General features: G+C 35.5%; 1 protein-coding gene across 2 annotated transcripts in view; it reads left to right on the top strand.

The window, feature by feature from the left end:
• Positions 1 to 14,546, top strand: part of LOC115925381 (mucin-like protein) — a 34,812-nt gene extending 20,266 nt beyond the window's left edge. For both annotated transcript variants that reach the window (XM_030989102.1, XM_030989103.1), the window contains 12 exons: positions 1,244 to 1,369; positions 2,579 to 2,710; positions 3,473 to 3,592; positions 4,180 to 4,428; positions 5,716 to 5,841; positions 6,853 to 6,969; positions 8,030 to 8,152; positions 9,531 to 9,650; positions 11,030 to 11,149; positions 11,910 to 12,031; positions 13,941 to 14,060; positions 14,433 to 14,546. In XM_030989102.1, the coding sequence (XP_030844962.1) occupies positions 1,244 to 1,369; positions 2,579 to 2,710; positions 3,473 to 3,592; positions 4,180 to 4,428; positions 5,716 to 5,841; positions 6,853 to 6,969; positions 8,030 to 8,152; positions 9,531 to 9,650; positions 11,030 to 11,149; positions 11,910 to 12,031 (1,355 nt within the window). In that variant the 3' untranslated portion in view covers positions 13,941 to 14,060; positions 14,433 to 14,546. The remainder of the gene's footprint in view (positions 1 to 1,243; positions 1,370 to 2,578; positions 2,711 to 3,472; positions 3,593 to 4,179; positions 4,429 to 5,715; positions 5,842 to 6,852; positions 6,970 to 8,029; positions 8,153 to 9,530; positions 9,651 to 11,029; positions 11,150 to 11,909; positions 12,032 to 13,940; positions 14,061 to 14,432) is intronic.
• Positions 14,547 to 15,377: the final 831 nt, after the last annotated feature.

The raw sequence follows: 15,377 nt of genomic DNA, 5'->3' as shown, positions 1-15,377 counted from the left end.
TAATTAACCACTGGAGTCGTATAACGTCAATATGTCATAGGTCAAATGAACATATTCCGAAGCTTACTCATCCGTTCACTAGCACGCTCTCTGTAGTGAACATAGGGCTATGTGAAAAATTGTGCGTGTGTTCGTCCTTCACTGTTTACTGTTTTACCGACTGTTCGCCTTGCTTTCTATTTCATCAAAAATTCCTATGAGAGTTGTTAAAATGGGCTGGGGAGGCTCCTTCAAAAGATGATATACGCTTGTGGACCGTCAAATCAAATTTCTCATAGAGGGGGACTCGGATCACAAAGTTTTTTTTAAATGTAATAAAAGTAATATTTCGTCTTCAATAATCGTTCAAGATATAATGTAATTTTCATTCATTCAGCCTAATCAATGCTTGACTAAATACATGTGACTTATAACTTTATTTAGTGAAGGACTTTAATAGGCCTATTAGATAAATTGACTTGACGCTCGCTTTGGTGGATACAATTTTGGAAGGTAAGAAAAAAAAATTCAGAGTAAAAAGGGTCCATGGATCCAAGTCCTGGGGATAATACTTTACTGATGATCAGATTCCAAGTAAAGTTTACTATAAAGAACTGATACCGACTTTCAGTTATGACTTTTGGTGACGGATGTGATCATTCACAACGGAAAGGCCAGCACACAAGCAAATCACATATCCTCTTTTGGCTCTCTTGATGTTCAATTGACTTCTGGAAAAGTTTGTGCCCGAATTTGGCGCATGCGCAGTATGCAATTACGAACTTGCTTACTAAGATAATAATAATATTAATAATAATGATAATGATGAGAATAATAATTACAATATCAATAACAATGATGATAGTAACTATAAATAATAACAATGATAATGATAATCACTATCTTGATAATAATATAATATTAATAATGATGATATAGCAATAAAGATAATACTAATGATAATTACATTAATAATGATGATGATGATAATAATAATAATGTAATCTAAAAGCAATTTGCCAGTACATTTCTTGTTATTTTGATGGATTCCAAAACATCACTGCATGCAGCATTTATTATGTAGTACTTTATTGATATTTCACTGTTGCTTCTAAACAGTTTCTTGCATAATGTACAGGTAACTGCATGACAAAAACTCAACTTTATCTTTGAGTAATGGAGATTTTATTCCCAAAAGTTTCATGTAACGGACAGTTTATTGTGTGCTTTTAGATGACATTGTATTATGCTGATTTTTGTCTAGATGTTGACGAGTGTGCAAATGACACACTTAATGAATGTGATCAGAACTGTCATAACAGACTTAATGGATATGATTGCTCATGTAATGATAGCTTTACACTTGATATGGACCAAAGAAGGTGTAATGGTAAGTATCTTTCGATTGATATGGTAATGATATTAATAAATATCAATTAAGGGTGATAACAATAATGATAATAAAAACAATAATAATTATAAGCCTAATAGTAATGATGATGATAATAACAATATAATTAATAGTATTAATGAAAATGATAATAACAATGATGATCCATTGAACCCAATGACACAGGTAATAATAAAGCTCTTAGAAACATTTTATTAAGCGCTTTACAAATGTGACTATTATTATGTTTATGTCAATTTATGTGCACAGTTTCATAATGCAATTCACAGAAACTTGTTAACATATATGCTATACCTTAGACTGCCCCTTATATAAAGCCTAATTGCAACGCACTCATCACCACAGCTGATACATGTTCGTAACAACTATACCCTACATTTTTTTTTTTTTTTGGATTGTGTGTGTGTTTCGTAACTCATGAATGAAAGGACTAGGACTAGAGCCATTGTTGAAAAGATATAAGCTTAATATGTCACATTCTCAAGAAATATGTAAATTTTGACAAATCTATTAAGGCATTGTTTAACAATGTTAAATCTAAAATACACGGCCCTACTTGTTATCAGTGTCTGTGATGTGGTGTAATATTGAAGCCATAAAAAAATGCACTTCAAAATGATCATGAAGTGCCTCAAAAAATTAAAGATCTTTGAGTGACCGGTTTTACCATACTCATTTTCCCCAATAGACTGTAGTGTTATGAAAACTGTTAGGAAAACGTGAAACTAAATTTCGATTTTCAATCATTAATATATCTTGATAATCGGACAGGCGATCAGCTTGTAAAAGTCATGGGATTCCTGAATGACCTAAAGGTTTATAATTATGATTGCAGCATGAGCTAAATCAAGGATTTAGTTTAAGGATCTGAGACAAAGTTACCAGATCCCTTTAAACAAAATTGCAAAAGCATATTAATGGTATGAACAACTTAGTTGTTAACTGGATATGTACATTTAGATAATCATTTCTTTCATTATGACATGTATTCATTTCATTCATTTGTTAAGATAAAAATTTCTACAAAAGTTTAAAAGTAAGAGTTTACCTATTGAAGATGAATAAATAAATGCTAAATAAATTTTAAAAACGCTGCGCTTGACCGCGCTTCACATCTCAAAGTGGCTTCAGTCACATAAGACATTCATATGAGTTGTATCAGAAATTGAAATCTTTATTTATTTTCAGATATTGACGAGTGCATATTGGGTACACACGGTTGCCAAAACAACAGTCTTTGTAATAATACCATCGGGTCCTATCAATGCTATTGCGAAGTCGGATTTTCTCCAATTACAAATGATAACGTCAATTGTGAAGGTCAGTAATGTCACTTATAATGATAATAATGATGATATGAATAGTATAAAAAATAGTAATAATGACAATCAGGATGATAATTTTTGTTATAATAATAATCATGATAATTATCACAATGATGATAATAATAATGGGAATAATGATAATAATGATAATGAAAGAAATGATAGTAATGATAATGATGATTTTGGTTATAATAATAATCATGGTAATGATAATAATAACAATAATAATGATAATAATAATAATGAGTATTAAAAGCATGATGATTCTGTTCTGTTCACCAAAAGGCAGAAGAGCTATATATTTACATAGTAGTACATGTAGCTGTATAGCTACAAATATTGAATGCTCCGAGTTCGATCAGTATAACACAATGTATGAAGACAAAGACAAATTCAGACATTCCTGAGTGAAGTTCTGCTGACATTGAAGAAAAATTGCACTAGGGAACTTCTGACTTTTGATAAATATATATTTCATACAGAACGATATTCATTCAATATCTCATCTCTTGGGGGTTTGTTCAAGCCATCAAGCTTTCCATGTCGGATCCATGCGGCTAAGGCAATACAAACAATTGTATGACGTACACTTTAACATGCTAAAAGAGGATGCTCTTTATTGCACGTTCAGGCACATACAACAAATTGCCATTTGATGGCTTTTTAGCTAATACTCTCTAACAAACACCCTGATTTGTAAAAACTTATTTTGTTATGATGATGAAGATTTTAAGCTTATGATTGTCTTTATTCCCAGATATTGATGAATGCACGGTGGACAGCCCATGCGATGCAGATGCAACGTGTGGAAACAATGAAGGCTCTTTCATATGCACGTGTAATGAGGGTTACGTAGGAGATGGAACCACTTGTACAGGTACAGTACCGGCCATGATAAACTTCCACATTTGCGTGGGCAGAACGCGGGTGGATATGTATTGACCATGCTCAGTATTGTTTGGTCGTGATTCACACACAAAGCAATTAATCCCTAGCTTGCACTGTTTGATAAGGTGACCGTGCTTGAACAAAACACTTAGCTGCAGTCCGGTATATGCAATATGTATGAATAGACTGTCTACAGCCCACTGCAAACTGTACAATCTTGCATTTGTGGAAAAGAGGAATAATTATAATAATAATAGCTTGTTCTTATACAGTGCTTTTCAGGACCGCAGGCCCTCTCAAAGCGCTTTACAGATAAGTATATTATTACCCCAGTCATTGGATTCAGGCTTACCCGCACAATGGTGGTTGGATATTCTGGCATTGTTAGGAAAGAGTAAATTAAGAGGAACGGGGGTTGAAATTTAGTGCTCATTACACCCCCCCCCCCCTTCCCCCACTGAGCGAAATATCGGTGGGCACGATTTTTCAATTTTTCGGGGGCAAGAAAGAAAGAAAAATGGTGCTCACCACAACCCTGACCTTGATGTCACCTTCTATTTCTTTTCTCTATTCAAGATATGAATGAATGTCTGGACGAATCTCTAAATGACTGCGCCTCACAGGCGACTTGTGTTAATTCACGTGGTAGTTTCTCATGTGCGTGTGATGGAGGCTGGGTCGGCAACGGTACCTACTGTGAGGATGCTAATGAGTGCTTCACTAATAGAGATGATTGCAGTGATGATGCGACATGTGAGAATAATCCTGGGAGCTACTTCTGCACCTGCAATGAAGGATATGTTGGAAATGGAATCACATGCTTCGGTAAGTCATAAAAGACTTCATGGATATAATATTTTACTCTTGATGCTCATTCAGATGTGACGTGCTAAGCCGCCACAGTCTTTTTACATGTAAATGAATGGCAACTGAGTTCAACAAAGGTTCTACGCACATTCACTGAGCTCTGTGTTATAACATTAGAGTTTACGTGTACATCATCTTAAAAAACCTAAAGCAGTGTACCACTACATATCTAAGTGAATACTTTGCTTGCATTTTAAATTTTACCAAAAAATGAACAATGCTTCCCTAGAAAACACCAGCACTTCTATACCCATCCCTTATTGTCTTTTGTATCATGAATTTCGGTTGCATGTAATTTTTCACCCACAAAGAATCTCTTTATATGACCAGTAACCTTGCATAATTTACTCTAAAACTGCAACCAAATTTGGGAAACTTTAGGTTAAGGTTGTTCTTGTCAAAGGTTCTACCTCCAGGGAAATCACCCCCGGCCAATTACCAGCAGGACAATCCCCCCCCCCTGGAAAATAACCCCCTAGGGTGTAATTTTTAGGAGTGGGGGGAGGGGTAATTATTCTTAGGGTGGTTTTCTTTGGTTGTTCTGGGGGGGCTAATTTCTAGGGGTGGGGTGTAATTATCCTTGGGTGTGTAATTGTCCTAGGGGGTAATTGTCCTCAGGGGTAATCGTCCTAGGGAATACATTCCAGGTGGGTAATTGTCCTGGGGATGGTTGTCAACATTTATAAAACAGACAACTGTTGTAATGTTATCAAGCTAATGCACTATGGTAAGTGTCTTGTTACAATTGACTAATTGTATTCAAAAGCCAGAAATAATTCATATTTTCAGGTTATTATGCAAAAATAAAGTCAAAGCTAAGTTTACTTGTAAACTCTAGCAGTGGTAGATCCAGGTATGCACAACTGGACCTTGCACCCCCCCCCCTTCCCATTGACGAAAAGTGCTCATAGAAGCATTTTTAATATGTTGGGGCTTGATGTAGTTCCTCCCACCCCCCCCCCCCCCCCACCACAATGGTCCTTCGTGCGCTCCACATTTATGTGTGTTTATAGATAAGGATTTTAAAAATGTGAAAGTTAGTATGCTTCTGTACAAGCACTTTACAAAGTGCTTGTGAATGAGCCTGTAGAAATGAAATCTTAGGTTACAACATTCCTCTTTAAAGCCTGCGAAGGTGTTTTCCTGTTTTTAGTAACATTCTTTTGCAATATCTTGTGATTCTACTTTTTGCGTTAAATTTTCCTCACAAAATAAATTGACATATGCTTTGATATTTCTGTCTAGACATCGACGAGTGTGCCTCTGAAGAGGATAACTGTACCATGTCAGCTCTGTGTGTCAACACAAACGGATCGTTTGAGTGTCAGTGTGCCGACGGCTACATACAAAATCTACAGGGAGAATGTGAAGGTGAAGAAAATACTCTCTTACATCAATGATTCTCAAAATTACAGCCCATAACAACTTCTGTTTTGCCCCAAAAATATAATGATTATGCAATACAATAATGCCTTTATATATTCTACTATGCCTTGGAAAATCTTTATGTAACAGGACATGTGTCATGAGCTTGCCAAAAAAGGTGGTGCTGTACACATTTTGGTATCATTTTTGAAGTTGAGTTACAAAGTAATTTGCTTGCTAATTAAGTTATATTCACAATTAGTGTTACAGCATTTTGAAGTTGGAAGACCAGGGGTGGTGAAGGAAGCGGTGCTGCCCATACAATTTGAGTGGTGAAATTGAGAATTTTGTACAATTTTGAAAGTCCTTGTAGATTTTGGTCAACACTTGACATATGTCTACAATGTTGGTATCAAATCTAAGCTAACCAACTTTGTATTACCGTCTTATAATTAAAAGGTAAGTTTGGCTACTAATGGTAATGTCTGAAAATGAAATAATGAGAATTCAAATCATACATTTGTGCTGTTTGTACAATTCAATGGGCAAGTTTAATTTTTGAGTCATTGTGGGAAAGTTTTAATATTCTGGCCAAAATCTCATGACTACAAATTTGGTACCAAATCTATCTATTGTAATCCATCTTATTGTCTTATGATTGGAAAATATGTTAGACTTTGAAATTAATTATGATGCAACCCTTAATGTATGACTATTTCTGAAAAAATAGTTTCGTTTAAAGACTACCTCACTATAAAAACAACTTTTCTTGTCTCCATTGAGCGGTCTTTATATACAGGCTTCATTGTCGTACAGTAACTTTTACATAAAGACCCCCTTGCTATGAATACCTCTTTTCTTGTCTCCCTTGAAAGGTTTTCATAAACAGGTGTGTAAGGATTTTTACAGACGTTTATCAAATCAATATAATGATTTATGTCTGGGGACCAAACTTTGGCGTCACCATCCGAAAGACGTAACTATTTTCACTGTAATGCATTATCTATCTTTATCTAGATGAGAATGAATGTGTCAATAACCCTTGTCATATGGACGCACAGTGTGTGAATACTAATGGATCATTCGTCTGCTCATGTAACGAAGGACTTCAAGGAAGTGGACTCATATGTGAAGGTAGTTATAAAGACTATATTATGGAAAAACCTACATATATGGAAAAATAATTAATTATGAAAAAGTGATGGAAATTCCTGGAAATTGATAATGGGTGTGAGCCGTGTGGGGCTATGGCAGCCTTCCAGTTTGAACTGACAATGGGCGTGGTATTCATACATCGCTTGGATGCCACAACCCAAACCAAACTGGTACCTATTTGGTTATGGAAAGAGGTACAAGTTGCAAAAACCTTGTACACATGTTCATGTAGAAATGACCTACATGCAAACTTGTCCACTGAAGCCATTTCCACTGTTGTATTTTTGCAACCTTCACTCAATTACCAAAGCATTTTTTGGTCTTGACGAAAGGGGTACCCAGTTGTACTGGCTTCAATCTATGAGGTTCAAATATTTCTTTTACAAAGAGATACAAAGAAATCGACTAGTCTATGCATGTGTCTGTGTTCGCATAGAACAAGGGCCGCGTGAAAGCTAAGGCGTACTTGCGTTCCGTGATAGGTGCTTTAGGTTATCCTTTGTTTTCTTCAAATTTCTTAGCTGCTAACGCATAGAATACCACGTAGATTTTTTAGGGTGACGTCACATACTCTAGCTATACACAAATTGCATTTGGAGATGATTGGTGCACTTCAATCACGTGACAAACTATCAACCAATCATGGTCTATATGTCGCCCATATCGCATCACCATTCAAGTCGGAGCAGTACTATTTTAATTCATTTCCAGGCAGAGATAACCAAAAACATACAGAGAAACATAACATAAATTGTATAATGATACTATAAATTATATTTATATTAATATTACTGTTATCATTATTATTGTTGTTTTTAATGTTATTATTGGTCGGCAGAAATTTATTGAGTGCTTGTGCGCCTCAATCATGGTAACTTGGCTTAAATGATTGCAGGTCCCTTAAGGAGAACAGTGTAAATACTGATGAGGCTACCCTTGGTAAAATAAGACATATTATTAACATAAAAAAATTATTATTACTTTATGTTTGTTAACTGTCATTGTTATTCTTATTGTTCTTGCTATTCTATTTTCACAGATATCGATGAATGTACATTGGAAACTCACGATTGTCAGCAGAGCTGCATTAATGACAGTCCTGGGTTCAACTGCAGTTGTTTTTCAGGCTTTATTCTTACGAATGATAACAAGACATGCATGGGTATGTATTTCCTTTTGTTAACCCTTTGAAATCCCCCTCCCTCATTTTGTGGTTTGACGTGCTGGACAGCTCTTGATTCAGAGCTGTAACGAGTATACCACATGCATGATAAGAAGGGAAACTAAATTATGCACACCATGTGCCCATTTTAATTTTAGTTGAAGTGTGAAGTGTATTTGTTCCCCATTTACTTTTAAAAAAACTTTTTTTTTTGTTCATACAAGTGTATTAGGGTAGATTGCAACAAAAAAATAAAGATTTCAAATCAAGTATACATGTACGGAAAATAGAAGTTTCAAAATATATAGATATGACAGGCAAGGTAATACAATGTACAATGTAGGAAGCCTTAATAAAGAGCATAGCTTGTAATAAAGTGAATAGGCTCGCATACTGAGTTACACAATATAGTAGGTCTGAATTAAAAAGGTATTATAGGAGTCGAAAACGTAGTAGTATAGTATGCATGATCATTTGCATTTGATATCACAGATTTTAGGAGGGCAAATATGCATTATAATTCCTAAATTAGCAACACATGTTACGTTTTGTTATCAAAATTTGAAATTTGTCCAACTTTTGGACAAATTCCCTCCTCACATACTGCATATCGTTTCCAGAGACACTGCATTGCATTGAAAAATATAGCATTAAAAGAAAAATTAAGTTGTTGTTGCCGATTTGAAGAACCGTATATGATCAATCGGGCCCTTAAATATGCCTTCCTGAAAAGAAAAACCCAAATATAATTGAGTAGGAGGTCATCCCCATCTTACACCATAGCAGTAGCAAAGCTCATGTAATAGTCAATTGGAATATCGTTACAAACTACCAAAATGACTCAATATTCCAACATATATGATCTGATGCGGTTGTTGTTTTAGTTTTAATGGTGCGTGTCATTCAATTGTGATATTTATGCCAACTCTATTCGCAAAAATAATATAATGATATGCTACCCACAATATCTTTTTAAGTGACTACCCCAATGTAGAAGGCAGTTAACTGACGAGGCCGACAGAAATTAAGATTATGTCAATATTCACTGACCAACTTGACAATTTCATATTGAAACAGATGTAGCGATTTTATATGTCAAATATTCAGATTTTTCTTATTGATCCGATTTATTTCAAACTTTCACCTTTTTGTTGTTCTTAGTTTTCTGTTCTCATAGAAATAAAAATATTACAAAGGTTGGCTTTCCCTTAACTGGGATCAATGAGGCTTTTGTGCAGACACAATTTCTTAAGGTGTTAACACTCTCAACCGAGGTATCCTAGCAACGAATGTGGGGCTGATAATGATAGCAGTTGTGGCTACCCAATACTGTAATATTTTATTTTTGATCTGAAATTCTTTCATTTGAATATTGCAGTTACTGAAAGTTGTGACCTCGAATGTGGCACTGGTGTCTGCATTAATTCTACGGAAGAGGAAATCTGTGTATGTGATCAGACTGGATATGAATTCAATTCAACTATAAACAACTGCACAGGTATGAAAAATACCAACCTATTTTGTCCTTATATATTGCAGGCCATATGTAAGTATTTATTAAAGCCTATCTGCACTAGTTTGGCTAGGAGGGATTAAACCTCCCTGCTTGATCACTGACAGATGGTTATGTCATCAAATCAGCTCTCAATTACTTAAGAAAAAGGGAACCGTGGGGGAACAACGTGTATCGCTTAGGCATTGTTTGTTATATAGAGGGCGCAAGTAGCTACAAGTAGTGCAGTCCCGCTGTAAGGTTTTAGCCATACTAGATCTAAGATAAGACTATTTGTGAAGTAAAATGACATGGGTAATGCAAGTGACAATGGATTGTATGTTCTGAACTCCACAATACTATATATAGGGCTCCAAGTAAGCAGATACTTGCCTGTGTATACACATATATTCTACTTCTAAAAAGTCCTAGTGCAAGGATTGGCTACAGATGGCTCACGTATATACTTCCACCATGAAGCCCAAAATGGAGTTTGCTTGACGTCAACCGGGGTATAGCCTTTTATATTACCATTCCAAGCAATCGATAGGCCTATCACGATATTGCCACTGCAGTCACTGTGAAATGGGCAGCACTCTTCACGAGCTTATTTTGCGTATTTTGGACTAAGGTGTCAGTGGATAATTTTTTTCAGATGCATTTCTAAATAGCTAATACTTTTCATTTTTCATTTGTTGATGAGAGATTTTTGTCGAATATACCATGCACTCTTTTTGAGGCACCCGAAAAATTAAAGATCTCTGGTGAATGACATAGTGACTATTTTCTTTGGGCTGATCGAGCCCCTGAAAAAAAACTATGATTTCAACGGGGGCCTCTCAGTTCATGGTATAACACTTGGAAAAGGCTTGTAGCCAAACCATTGTGTATCACCTTCTGTTATGGCTGTTCTCATCATTTATTGTTCTCTTCTAATACATGTTTATATTTGTATCTGTGCAACTCACTCCTAGATCCTAATCAAATTTTTTGGTTGAAAGCAGTCGCATGTGATTAATTTTATTGAAACTCTTGCTCATTTTTCCATTAAAAAGCAGCCGATAGTTCCCATTACATCTAAATATCAACAGAAATTTTAAATAAGTATAAGAGAGCTTACAAAAACTGTACATGACTTTTTTCACAGAGCAACTCCCGGTGTGATATCTATTGAATATACATGTACATTCTATATTCTATTTTATGTTTGAATTTTGTTCTACGATTAGCAAAATTTAATGTGATTCAATATTTCGTCCTTGTTTTCACGAAGTGACGGTAGTGAGGAAAAACGTCACGCAAAGTAAATGCAATTTTTTTTCACTACCGTCACTTCGTGAAAACAGCGACGATTTGTTTAAACGTACCCCTCTTATTTCCTTTAGACATCGATGAATGCATTGGGGAGAATCTTTGCGAAATGAACTGCATTAACATCCCAGGAGGATACGACTGCTCCTGTGGAGAGAAGTTCTTGCTCCAAGCAGATGGAAGAGGTTGTTCAGGTAGGCCTTGATTCTGTTATTACCGTAGTAGTAGTATAGTGGTCACTCTATATTGAGCGAATTTATTTTCATTTCTTTCTACATGATATAAATAATGACACACAATAATAAACGTAAACCTGTATATGTCATTCCATGGGACTATTATCTTTTTATATGCCACACAAATAATCTCCTTGTGTCTCATAGTATTAAGCATGCATGGTGGAGATAAACAAAAGAGTTTAAGATTATTTAACTCTTTTCAGTGCAAGATTATTCTATCCTGATGGTTTAAATGTTGTTTAGGAGCTAATCCATTGGGTTGCTGATACATGTAGCAATTCTTATGATAATTGGTGCCTATTCTTTTGTGCAAAGTTACACGTGTGGCAAATGAATGATTGTACATAGAGACAAAGCCACTGTTAAAGTAAAGTCCGTTATGGAGGTTTTGACAATGGTTTTGCACTACAGTTTAAATTGAAACATTTTTTTTCTTTTTTGATGAGTGGATGTTGTTCGAGCACTAGCTGGGCTAAAGCCGGGGTAATCATAACATAGTGCCAGGAGTGGCAATGTGCCAGACATGAACGATATGCAAGATATCACTTCTATTATTATTATTATTATAACTGTTGTTATTATTATTAATATTTATATAACTGTTGTTATTATTCCTTTTGATGTTGTTGTTGTTGAATTTATTCCATGCTGTCATGACTTATTACTGGTATGATTACACGCGTTGATCAATTTGTTTTTCTTTATATCATTTTAGATCGGGATGAATGTCTTGATGGTACTCATACTTGTGATACCAATGCTGCATGTTCCAATAAAGATGGGGGTTTCACCTGTACATGCAATAAGGCTACGTGGGAAATGGAACAGTTTGTTTGAGTAAATAATTTAGTTTTTTATTTCAACATCACTTTATTGATCAATCTTGCGAAAGGAAGGAGACATAGTCCAGGAGAAAACAAATTATTGGTAGATGCGGGGCATGAAGAATATTAAACATATTGGACAAGAGTACAGCATAAATAATTTTTTTAAATTAATTAAAGAGATTGATTTCAAAATAGATATAATATTAATGTTGTCTCCCTCTACTATCTCATTCAGCTCTTCTCCAGCTGGCATGGAAACAAGCCTGCTACGAAAAATGTTTTTTTTTTTATTCTTTTAGGCATATTCAATTCTTTTTTTCTGCCATCTGCCAGACTGCAAATATTGTTTAGCCCACAATTACCTTAATATTATCATAATTATTTATTTAACTGATTGTATAACATTATTTTTGAAAAATGTTGAGTAGTCCTGACTATAAGGTAAATCAAAGAGCTCAATACAGCACAAATAGTTAATGTTGTAGGATATCTCTTGGAACAAACTTACTCAATTTGTACTAACATTTAAATGCCTGAAGCTATTATCATTATTTTATTATTGCTGTTGTTTTTGGGTGGTCGGTCCTTACGTCCGTCCCGATGTTTAAAGGACAAATCATAAAATTGAAGCCAAAACGATGTTAAATAATACTTAACACACAATTGATGCCCGTCTTATCATTATTAGTAGTTTCATTCATATTTATCCCAATATATTCTTTACCTCAAACATTATTTACTCATCATCATCGTCATCATCCTCATTTATTAAACTCAGCATATTTCCTCTTACGAGGGGCTACTGACTTTCATCCCTCTCTCCACTTCTTCTTGTCTTGAGCATCCTCCTTATTTAGACCAATCCTACTGCTTTCTTTCTTCACCATATCTTTCAGAAAATTATTCAGTCTTCCTTCCCTCTTATGCCATTCACTTCCGAATTCCATGCTATTTTCTAATGTTAATCATCTTCCCTTCTTAACACTTGACCCATCCATCTAAATCTACTTCTCTTTACCGCTTCCACTGCAGATTTTTGCAGACCAATCCTTCCATCAGCTCCTTTGCTTTCTCTATATCAGTTTCACACACACCACACATCTTTTGTACCTTTGCTCTTTCTGGTCTTTTCAAGATACCTTCTACTATCGTCACAATCCAGGTTGCTGAACCCTGTACAAACTATCTTCTGAATTAAACAACAAGCCTAATATAGATCTTGCCTTTTATTCTCATAGTAAACCTTCTACCTGATAGGATCGAGGCCGGCTCATTAAACTTTATCCACCCCAATCTGAATCTTCTTGTCAATGCAATCTAATGTTAACCACCGCTGTTGATTATATTCCCCAAATAACTAACTTATCAACCCTCTCAGCATCTCCCAAGTACATCCCTACTTGCCAATCCACCACTACATTACCAATCCCTCTGCATTTTTGCACTCACAACTCTCAGCCATTCTGTTGGTAATTTTCTTTTCTCCAGCACATCTCGCATGAACCAACTTTCCTGTGCATCTGATAAGAGTTCTTCATTAATCTCTTGCCACAGATACCACAAGGACCCATTTTGCTTTCTTCCATCAATGTTGCCCCACCACTTGCTTCCATCCCCTTTGTCTTTCCCAAGTTGACTTTCAGGCCCATGCACTCAAATCCATTCTTCCAGATGGTGAAATCCCTCTCCAGCTGTTGCATTGATTCAGCCATCAACGCTTAATCATCTGCATATAACGTTTCCATAACACATCTTTCTTAACTGATTCCAATTTTAAAAAATCTACCACAGTAGTGAGCAGTAGTGGAGATAAGACTGATCCCTGACGAACACCCACTCCAATATGAAAACTCTGAGAGTACCCACTTCCACATCTCACTCTTTGTTCATTTGTTATGTTGTGTGTACTCCTCATATAGATATCGATGAGTGCCTTTCTACGTCCCCATGCCACGTCTTCGCGAATTGCATGGATACAAATGGCTCTTTCAATTGTATGTGTATGCCAGGTTTCTCTGGTAATGGCTTCAGCTGTGTAGGTACGACATTGCATTTATTTTCTAATTCCTTAAATAACTGCACACATTTTAAATACAATAAATGCAAATACATACAAATACAAAGACATTTACAATGTGCGAGAAATGAGTAATATATGAGAGAAATAAAAAGAAAAATTCAACAGAATGTACGCAAAAAAATGCTCTAGTGATTAGACAGCTGTCATTTAAAATGACTTTGTTGAAATTAACTTCTTTATACGATGATGTTGTGTACAAGTAGTATGTCGCTCCTTTCACTATATAATAATATGTTATAAAAAAATTCTTTATGCAAGTTTCGTTTATTTTTCCTGTAGTCTGTACATGCTATGAGAATTAATTCATCCAAACGTTCACTTTCTTTAAAAGATGATAATGAGTGTGATTCATCTCCTTGTGATGTGAATGCTGCATGCAACAACACAGATGGGTCTTACTCATGTACCTGCCTTGAAGGTTATACTGGGAATGGTCTAAATTGCTCAAGTAAGTAGATACAATATTTAAGAACAAATATCTCTCTCTTTCCCCCTCTCCGGATTCATTCCTAGGTTCACCAGCCTTTTTCAGGCATTTATTCACCAAAGAATAACCCTCTTTCTTTTTACCTCACAAATTCTTTCCCTTTACTTACCTCTCAACAATTTCAAGTGGTCCTCAATAGGACTTAACACAACAGAACAGTTTACTCTCCTATAACTGCTCTCAATTTCAAGTGGTCCGCAATAGGACTTAACACAACAGAACAGTTTACTCTCCTATAACTGCTCTCAATCTCAAGTGGTCCTCAATAGGACTTAACACAACAGAACAGTTTACTCTCCTATAACTGCTCTCAATCTCAAGTGGTCCTCAATAGGACTTAACACAACAGAACAGTTTACTCTCCTATAACTGCTCTCAATTTCAAGTGGTCCTCAATAGGACTAAACACACAAGAACAGTTTACTCTCCTATAACTGCTCTCAATTTCAAGTGGTCCGCAATAGGACTTAACACAACAGAACAGTTTACTCTCCTATAACTGCTCTCAATTTCAAGTGGTCCTCAATAGGACTTAACACAACAGAACAGTTTACTCTCCTATAACTGCTCTCAATTTCAAGTGGTCCTCAATAGGACTTAACACAACAGAACAGTTTACTCTCCTATAACTGCTCTCAATTTCAAGTGGTCCGCAATAGGACTTAACACAACAGAACAGTTTACTCTCCTATAACTGCTCTCAATTTCAAGTGGTCCTCAATAGGACTTAACACACAAGAACAGTTTACTCTCCTATAACTGCTCTCAATTTCAAGTGGTCCTCAATAG

This window comes from Strongylocentrotus purpuratus, unplaced genomic scaffold, assembly GCF_000002235.5.
Source record: "Strongylocentrotus purpuratus isolate Spur 01 unplaced genomic scaffold, Spur_5.0 spur5_scaffold_18, whole genome shotgun sequence".
Taxonomy (NCBI): Eukaryota; Metazoa; Echinodermata; class Echinoidea; order Camarodonta; family Strongylocentrotidae; genus Strongylocentrotus; species Strongylocentrotus purpuratus.
The sequence above is the reverse complement of the archived record's forward strand: the minus strand, read 5'-3'. Positions and strand labels throughout refer to the sequence as shown.